Consider the following 9871-nt stretch of genomic DNA (forward strand, 5'->3'; position numbering starts at 1 on the left):
AAGGATCTCAAGTGAAAAACACAATAAACTGTTAAAAGAAAAAAACAAACCTAAAATGCGTGCATTTAACTCACTTATGGTGGGTACCTGGTACCGCCCTTGGACCCCCTCTCCCAGCCACCAGGAGAAGTTGCTGGTGTTTCCTCCTCTGGTGATGTTTTTCAGGAACAATTTGATCGCCGTGTTCATCACCTTCAGAAGCTCCCCTCCTCGCTTTTCACAGCTTCTCCTAGCTTGGGACCAGGTTTCAGATCCCCCGACAAACTCAAAACAGACATTTCTGAAAACAAATTCACACCCTGCGGGGAAGTTATTGCCTGTACAGGCCTCAGACTTTTTCAGTAAAGATAGAAATCCAACTGAAATCCACAAAAAAACAGCGGTTCTGAGTAGCATGCCCATAGTTATTATAATGTAAAGAGCTGAAGCACATAGTGCTGAGGGACTTGTGGCTGGAGGTGACCAAGATCACTTCCATCTGTCACATGGAAATCAGAGAGTTTTCTCCAGAAAAAACTCTGCATGTGTTCTCCATACATTAGGAAAATCACTGCAGACACTCAAACAAGATGCAAAGTGAAGTTGGCATCACCAAAGGTCACACAAGCTGTTCTTCCCATACTGACCAAGGACACACTTCAACTTAACATGAAAAACATACCGTAGGATATATTATTATTATGTATTATAATGATTATTTATTTAAAACAAATATCTTATCCTCCTAACTCACCCTACATATACACCCCCTTCATATTGCCTCTTGAGAAGCAACTTGACTTAAGTGAGTGGCCCTGGGCCAACATCTGCACGCCTCCTCTCATCCCTCCACCTCTCACACAACCCAGGGTGGAAATATCGCGATACCACGTGAGAGGAAGCTGTTACCGCGTGTGTTTGTGTAACATGTTAGGAAATGCCCTTTAATGCAATGACAGAACCGCGTCCATGGCGGGACGTCTGAAGGTAATTTCAGAGACAATTTATTTGTGTATAATCAGATATTTTCTTAACCAACGCCATGAAACTGTCTGTGATAGATCCTGTGTGCTCGCTCGGTTGCTCCGCCTGAAAGTAACATAAAACCAGGAAACCCTGCAGTGGGTTAGGTTTGCATGCAGACACACATGCAGCAGTGGTGTCTTTGCTGTCTGCTCTGTTTGTCCTTTGAACACGTAGTCGGTTATTGTAACACAGCTGTTCAAAGACAGATGTGTTGCTTCATGTATTGTGTTGCAATCAATGTTACAAAGAGAGACGTGAGCCTACCTCCAATCCAATACAAACAATGGTCAAATGTAACTTATTAGGCCTACATTTACTTGAGTACTGTACTTTAACACTGTGCTTTTGAGATAATTTACCTTTTTTGCTACTTTATAATTCTATTCTACTACATGAGTTACTAGTTACTTTATAGATTCATAATGATTCATATAAATAAGAATCAGCTGATACATTCTGATGAATCCTTGATGATTATGTGCACTATAATACATTTGTACTTTTACCATGGTATGATTTTGATCCCAGAACGTACACGGTGGTATTGCTACTGATTACTTCTTCCTACACTGTATATCAATACTCCCGGTGACAGATGGAGGCAGTGAAGTAGATGAATGCTAAAAAAATAAGTTGACAGTGAACTATTTTCATTCACAAGCTTACTAGCAGGGTTTGCTCTTTGTCTGTCTTTTCCTTAACTTATGATTTGTTTTTGGGCATTAACGTGGTTAAGCATAAGATTAATCCACATATAACAATAAACACTAAAGAATATGTTTTGAAGGGAGACTGGTCTGCAGGGAGAATTGATTGAAAGTTATTCTGTTAACGTGAGTGACACTATTGTCAGTTCATACATTCTTCACCCACCTTACTGAGTGGTATTACACGTCACAAACTATACATTTATCAAATTCACCAAGCACGCTTACAGTTATGTCTTGTCCAGATGTTGAGTCCAAAACATTGTCACTGTGAATTATATCTCTTGTTAAAGAGTTGTGACTCATTTGGAAGATAAAATCTACTATTTTAATATAAATGCATTAATATTATAGTCCAAATCTTAAAAGTCCTTTTCCAACCTTGTTCCATCCACGCTGGTGTCTTAAATTATTCTGAATGATTAGACCTCTTCAAAAAGATTGAAACTGTGGTTCACCTGTGTTCATCTGTATTTGATCAGTCGTTCTAAAAGACAAGGTCATGACCCACAGGTGGGTAGAAGGAGATTTTATTAAGGGTCGCCAAATAAATTTGCTGAATTTCTTCCCTAATACATTTATATCTGCAGAACATCTTTGAGCCACATAAGGGGGCCTGAATGTTCATATTGTTCTGATAATTGTAGCCAATTTAAAACATTTTATCTTATATGAAAGGCTATCGTATATTCCGTTTGATTTACTGGTGAGACAAAAAAAAACTAAAGCCTGTTAACTCTGCCTAAATGCATTTATTTGGTCTAATTTATAAAGTTTTTAACATGAGTGTATGTTTTCAACAACACATTCATAAAACAATGGAGCAACTGGTTTACCTTTTCAACATTATATAAGGTGATGTGGAAATGACAGTACAATTGGTCAGGAACAATCATTTACAAACAAATTCTCTCTTCTCACGGTTCATAGTGTCCTATTGTGTATTGAGACGCTATGGTTGGGAATTTTTCAAAAAGTGTTTCTGCTGACAACAAGTGGCCAAAGAAATCAGTTATTGTAGAGTTAAGCAAAGTCCCTCCAATAGACTTTTAACAAAACACTGTTTACAAAATCAAGTTATTGTGAAAATTCTCTCACTGCAAACCAGTTTTTAATGAAACATCACCAGTTTATTCACAGTAATTATTGTCTGACACGAGTCCTTCTGAAGCCATTTTTTATGTATACTTTTTTCATGCTCTTGTCAACAGAAGCAGTTAAAAGATGCCATTAAGGTCATCGGCTCAGGTAGCCTTCTCTTTGCGTCCTACCTCACTGCAGTTGGAGATGAGCGTTTCTATGCCAATCAGCTGATGCCCCTGCTGCAGAGGATTGTGGGAGCAGAGACAGCGCATGTGTTGGCAGTGAAGATAATTGGTCTGGGTCTGGTTCCTCTGAACCGCTACCGGGACCCTGCATCTTTGGTAAGCATATGACCTCAATCTCTGCTCACATTATTATTCCATCGATGCACAGCACCGTAAGACTTTGTTTTGTTTTCATGCATCTACAGGAAGTAAACGTCCTGGGATTAAAGTTTAGAAACCCTATTGGGATCGCTGCGGGCTTCGACAAGCACGGAGAGGCCGTAGACGGGTTGTACAAGGTCGGTTTTGGCTTTGTTGAAGTGGGCACAATCACTCCCAAACCTCAGGAGGGGAACCCCAAACCACGTGTGTTTCGACTCACTACAGATCATGCAATTATTAACAGGTATGTTTTTGATACGGAGTAGATAATCTTAATAGTTGCCTCAACTGAATGTACACAATAACATGATAGGATGGGTGATATGGTTGAAATCAATGTCAAAATATTTTTTAAGATCTTAGAAGTCACTCAATTGTCCTTTTACTGGGTGATGTACACATACTATTTGTATTAAACTGTTGAGCCAATCTGATTTAACATGTTACATATCTTGTAGATGTTTTAATGTAAGGTTTTCGTATCGGGGTGCTTTATTAGGTTCACTCTAAGGATCACCTAGTTGTATAGAATGTATCCAGCATAACCAGTATTTCCACAATGTACTCTTGAGATACTGCTTAATTTGCTTAATTAGTGTTCATGTAACACAAAAGCAGACAAATTGCAGTATTTCATTCCTACAGCATCATGCAGATACAACAAGAAATATGAGTAAACCTGCCTGCCGATTTCTCACTATAATTAGGTGTGTGAAAACAATCACGTTTTTTATTTTATAACAAGAAGATCCTCACTTTAATAACATTATTTTATCTTGAGACTTCATCCATGTTTGTAAGCACAAAGGCAAAGAAAAATATGGTGCCCCATGAGTAATTATCCAACATATATCCTTTGTTAGTTTTTAAAGTGTCTCTATTGGAGAGGATTCTCTCTGCATTTCATCCCCAAATTGAACACAATCATACAGTTTCTACTAGCTTTTGACCAAATCCCTTAACATGAAAAATTTTAATGTATTTTAAGCCCTAAAGGGGAGATTCAAAAAGTTATCACTGAAAGGAAAGTGTAAAATCTGGAGTTAAAAAATGTGTGTGTCTGTGTGCTTCTAACCAGATATGGATTCAACAGCTGTGGTTTGGCAGAAGCTCAACAGAGGCTGAGGGCCAGGCGAGACACACAGCAACAGCAAAGTGAAGGTTAGCAGGCAGCAACTTTGGATTTTAGTGGGACATTTTTCAACCTGTTTTTAGTTTTCCCTTTAAAAATGTTTAAGTTACTTTCAATTTTATTACTACAATAATTCTGATATAAATCTGTCCTGTTTTTTTCTGGTGTGCATTTATTATTTACTCGTCACTGTAAGATTGTAACAGGGAAGCCAAATACTAACTTAGGTAGGTTGCTAAATACACTTTTTTATTCTATTTGAATGAAATCTTGGCCTGGCCTTGTCTCACGTTTCATTATGTCCGATCCACACCTGCTTCCAGCTTATTTACCTCGTCAGCAGCCTCTGCCCCAGTTGAGTCATGTGTCTGATGATGCAGCCGGCGCTGGTGCTTGTCTGAACTTTCCTATTTGCGTGCGTGTATTTGAATTTGCATGTGTGCCTGTGTCTGTGTTTATAGCTGGCCTTCCCCTGGGCATCAACCTGGGGAAGAACAAGTTGTCCCAGGACGCAGGGGCAGATTACTTGGAGGGGGTGAGAGCGATGGCCCCGCTGGCTGACTACCTGGTGGTCAACGTCAGCAGCCCTAATACGCCAGGTCTCCGGGATCTACAGGGAAAGGCTGAGCTCCGCCAGCTCCTACATACGGTAGGACCGTCCAAAGGTTCACTAAATTACTGGGTTGGGACCCAACAGTGACAAAAACACCATGAAACTTCATCATTTGGCCTTAGTGCTCACCCTTTTCCCCTCAAAAATAATAATTATAATAAGTGAAATAAATTCACCGTCATACACATAACATCTCATAATAATGTCTTAAATGACTTTTCAGTGAAAAGCGTGAGCCTTAGTGTTACTAAAGGACAATTATCAAACACAAAGCCAAGTTATTTTATACAGTAGACAACATGAATCACAAGGGCATAAACAAACATAACAAGCCAAAGATATGGAGCCACTTTCAGGTAATTTTAATTACCAGTAGAATTTCTGGTTTAGGAGACTTTTAAACTAAGTCAAACTAAGGAAGGGATTTGAATGGTTTTGAATTTGTTAGGTGGATTCAGAGCTGGATTTATATTTGATAAAATGCTATGTAATGTTTATTTATTTGAACAGGGACAATGCAAAAAGACCATTAAACTTATATAAAATGAGGACATATCTTATGTACTGGGTTTTAGCAAATAGCTATTTTCCACATGCGACATACCCATATGATGGGGTTTGATAGTATCAAGGCTTGAAAGGAATTGTTTTATGTGTCGAGGGGATGCGGTCAAGCTTTAACATGGTGAACACCAGGTTTCTGTCCAGTTTCCAGTAATTGTAGCTCTCTCTGCCCCTTCACCTGATATACTTACTTTCTCATATAATCGGCTCAGGTGTTGAAGGAGCGTGATGCTCTGCAGGGAGAACGCAAACTACCGGTCCTGGTGAAAATCGCTCCTGACCTCACTTCCCAGGACAAACAAGACATTGCTGATGTCGTCACTGAGGTTTGTAGTTATGCCATTTTATTTCCTAATTGTGTGTTAGATTTTATTTTCTAGTTTGTTCTTTTTCATTTTCATTGTAATCTTTATTTTTCATTCCTTGAGATTTTTTTAATAATAATAATGTAATATAATTATATTCTCATGTTTCTCTGCTGAGTTTTACATTTATGGGTATGTGCAGCTTTATTCAAATAGGATTGTGACCCTTGTGTCCGTGGAGTCCCTTGGAGGGATACATTTTAATTCTCATATTTCAGAATGTCAAGCTGGCTATTGATAAAAATACATTTCAGGTTTACTCAGTCTGCTTTTACAGTGTACATCCTGAATATGTAGTGTTATTTTAGTGGTTGTGTGTTCTTTTATCCCTTTTGACAAACATGCAAAATTTTCACTGGAAAGAAAACAGAAGAAGTTAAGTCCTTCTTGGAGGTGACAGTACTGACAACTTGAGTCACCGAATCACACATTCTAATGCAAACTGCAAAACCAAATGGTGGCAGATAAATGTGACTCAACGAAACAATTCAACTTTAGAACAACTTAAGTCTCCCCTTTGGCTTGACTGTTTTCAACATGCCGCCAGGTTTATTTTAAGGGGTAAACTGAAGACTAAAATAGGTCTCTGAAAACATTTATGGGGAGGAAAAAAGCAATGCAGTAACGGAATCTTAATTCATATTTCTGCCTAGTTTGACAGTGTGATTGGAGTTCACGAGCAGTGATTGACAGCTGCGTTAGAGACTCCTCTGCTCTGCTTGATTGTTTTTCTTCGAGGGCGATGGAAAAAACAAAACTGGCAGAGGAACCTGATGTTCTTCTTTTTTCATAGTTTATCTTTCTCATGTTCTGTCAGGGTATGATGACAGTTTGAGTTGATAATGACTTTACATTATTAATAATTAATACTTACTTAATATTTGTTTTTGTTTAAGTCAATCAATGAACACTTTTATTAGCAAAAGTAGCTGACATGCACATGTTATGCAACATGTCAGGCAAGAGCAAATTTGTTGTTCCATATTTGTGTTATCCAACTTACATTTTTGTAAGAAATAATACATTTGAACTTCTTTCTAATGTAACCGGCAAATGTTCTGCCTCAGCAGAGCACTGTTTTAAGTTTACATTTAAAAACATTTGGCTCATCTCGTCCTCTCTACTCTGGTCACCGCATCACTACTTGAGTAGTTTTAAATAAATACAGAGTGGTGTTGTTGTGCTCATTGGAGCGAGGAGGAGGCAAACCTTAATGGAAAAGACATTAAGAAAGTAAAATTGAAATGGCACTCTATCTCTCTCTTTTGTTGTCACAGTCCATTTCCCATTAGAGTTCTTCACGCATAGTTGCCTACATACATCAGTTCTGGTCCTGAAGATGCAGGCACATCTGTCACTCACTTCCTGTCCTCTCCTGTGTTTGCAGCTGGGAGTGGATGGTTTAATGGTGTCTAACACCACAGTGTCCAGACCAGAAACGCTTCAGGATTCGAATAAGTCTGAGGTCGGTGGTCTGAGTGGCCAGCCTCTCAAAGACCTCTCTACTAGCACTGTGAGGGAGATGTACAACCTCACTAAAGGTACGCATTCACACACCATCTTTTTCTGTCCATTTCCGATCACCTGAGTTTGAAGAAAGAACATATGAAATATACTTATGTTTTTTTAGGTAAAGTACTAATAGTTGGAATCGGTGGTGTGGCCTGTGGGCAGGATGCAATGGATAAGATCCGTGCCGGTGCTTCACTGGTTCAGCTTTACACTGCTTTGACCTACCAGGGTCCGCCCGTAGTGACGAAGATAAAGCGAGAATTGGAACAACTTCTTAAGTGAGTATCACTCTGAATAAGACTTAAAGGGGTTTCCTTTCATAAAGTCAGGGTAAATCTTTTATAGCAAGTTGAAGGATTTTTTAAAGGGGCTCTTAACAATTAAAGGTTAATTGTCTTATTATTGGAAATAACAATTCACTCACCAGATGAGCTGCTAAAAATCTGTGAATGTTGCGCTTAAAAGTCGGCAGGACAAAACACAGAAGCAGTCAGACAATCACCAGGTCATCCAAACTTTTATCAGAAAATTAAAGTAAATGGTTACATTATTTCCAAAACTATCTTTTAAAAATAGTCCTTACAATTTATAAACTGATATCCTGGTAATAACTTTTGCCTACCATTAATGCTGTAGTTGAACGTGCACAGGACTTTTTGCATATTATGGGCATTTCAGGTCACTAGCTTTTGGTTTTGCCTCCAAATCAATCGGTTCAGATAATCTGGTTTAGCTGTTGAGTTGTGCACAAACTGACTTCTACTTGGCGTTGTTGCCGTGTTCCTAGATCTCAGCATTACTTTGAGTTATCACAACGGATGGAAATGTTAGCCTAAGCTTTGTATACGAGTCCATAATAAACCGTATTTATCCTCCAATGTTGTTTTAAAAGTTTACTCTCTTGAGTTTAAGCATCAGCCTACTCATAGTGTAGTATTTGACAGGAACTATGGTGCAACTATGTGGGCATATTGCTCACATAGTTGCATATTGATATTGATTTGTCTTTTAACCTTGAAAAAAATATATTTTCTTTAATTCTTCACACAAATAAATGATCCCTCTCTAAAAACTAGATTTTTTGTTTTTACAGAGAACAAGGTTTCAGCAGTGTATCAGAGGCCGTTGGAGCAGATCACAGGGGAGCAGACGGGTCGACTCATAAGCAGAGCCTGCTATAAGAGACGGTAAATGTAGACGAGCAGCACCTGTAGCTGCCATCTCCTCCAACCAGGCAACATCATCCTCAACGTTTCCTGAACTGCGATGAATCCAGAAGTCATTGCTAATGTCCAGCCATCTGCATGATTTCAGGATGCGATATGGTCAAAACTGGTAGCTGTTTTTATTTCCTGTAATTGTAATGAGACAATGCTGAAGGGCATCTCACCTTTACTTGAACATTATGGTGAAGCATGTAATGAAAAGTCTTTGATGTTGTATTAAGAAGCTGAAGCTGAGGTGTGTTTGTGAGTATTTCAGACGTTCATCCTTTGTTACAGTGTAACAGCAGCAAGTGTTTGTCAAGTGCATACTGACACTTAAGTGTTAACAAACTAACCTCACATATGCAAACTAGTGTCTTGTGTATAAAGAAAATAACCTGACATGATGTTATTTGGATAAAATGTGCTTAGTGATTCTAATTTTTTTGGAACAGTCTAATACAGAGGTCCAAGCTAAGAATAGATCACTTGCTGAGTGCAAAAACTTCATAATGCACAAAAAGAGGAAAGGCCTATCCCTCGCAACAGAGAAACACTAGATTACTCTCATAAAACTGTATTTAAGAGGTATTTGTTCCAGGGTGGGAGATCCACAGCTGGTATCAAACTACTATTATGGTGCTTTTTACAGAATTACGAGTAATCTGTGTCTTAATGTGGCAAAATGGCCGTACCTTAAACTGGAGCCTTGATTTTTTATTATTTTCATAAAATTGAATAATCAATTTTAAGTGTTTAGACAAAGGAAATTAGTCACGGGCTCTGCTGTGTATTCATGGACTCAATAGGATGAACAACAAACAGTCTCTATGATTACTTCTTGATCTATTGTATTTCCACCTGCAATCTGACATTTTTACTGGTAAATTGACAGAGCTCAAAATCGTTTGTTCAAATGAGGATAAGATTTACACTTTAATGCTCCTCAGAGGAAGAATTGTAATGAATTTCCTGTTTGCAATCCTTGAGAGGTATCATTGTTATATTATCCTGTGAGATTATCACTACATTTTGCATTTGGTCAAGTTTCTTCCTGTGCCAAAATACCTTGAAGCTGGTGAAAGAAACCTTACCTCTGGAGAGATTCACATTCTGAAGGTTTGGAATAATGTACTTCAATTTGAATGTACTTGTACAATGTGCCGTCCTTTAGATTTCAGCAAAATAATTTCTGTTCCAGTTTGTATGTGGAGAACAGCACATGTTGCGGCGAATGAATCACATAGACTGGAAAATGTGCTTTAAGGTACAACCATAATAAAAACAACAAAAACAAGG

At 38.3% G+C, this 9871-nt stretch overlaps 1 protein-coding gene across 2 annotated transcripts; it reads left to right on the top strand.

Moving 5' to 3' along the window:
• Positions 1 to 876: 876 nt before the first annotated feature.
• Positions 877 to 9871, top strand: dhodh (dihydroorotate dehydrogenase). 2 transcript variants are annotated; one of them, XM_054616571.1, is made up of 9 exons: positions 877 to 966; positions 2924 to 3136; positions 3226 to 3425; positions 4260 to 4342; positions 4775 to 4962; positions 5703 to 5816; positions 7243 to 7396; positions 7486 to 7645; positions 8461 to 9871. In XM_054616571.1, the coding sequence occupies exons 1-9, from the start codon at positions 949 to 951 to the stop codon at positions 8546 to 8548; spliced, it is 1218 nt and encodes a 405-aa protein (XP_054472546.1). In that variant the 5' UTR covers positions 877 to 948; the 3' UTR covers positions 8549 to 9871. The 2 variants fall into 2 exon arrangements, with proteins under 2 accessions (XP_054472546.1, XP_054472554.1); XM_054616579.1 differs by having other exon boundaries at positions 919 to 966; positions 2927 to 3136.

This window comes from Anoplopoma fimbria, chromosome 2, assembly GCF_027596085.1.
Source record: "Anoplopoma fimbria isolate UVic2021 breed Golden Eagle Sablefish chromosome 2, Afim_UVic_2022, whole genome shotgun sequence".
NCBI lineage: Eukaryota > Metazoa > Chordata > Actinopteri > Perciformes > Anoplopomatidae > Anoplopoma > Anoplopoma fimbria.

What these genes read in the sequence shown, in the direction of transcription:
- dhodh (XM_054616571.1), top strand. An exon ending in GATGTACAACCTCACTAAAG is followed by an intron (nt 7,397 to 7,485) that starts GTACGCATTCAC and finishes ATGTTTTTTTAG; the next exon opens with GTAAAGTACTAATAGTTGGA. An exon ending in GAATTGGAACAACTTCTTAA is followed by an intron (nt 7,646 to 8,460) that starts GTGAGTATCACT and finishes TTGTTTTTACAG; the next exon opens with AGAACAAGGTTTCAGCAGTG.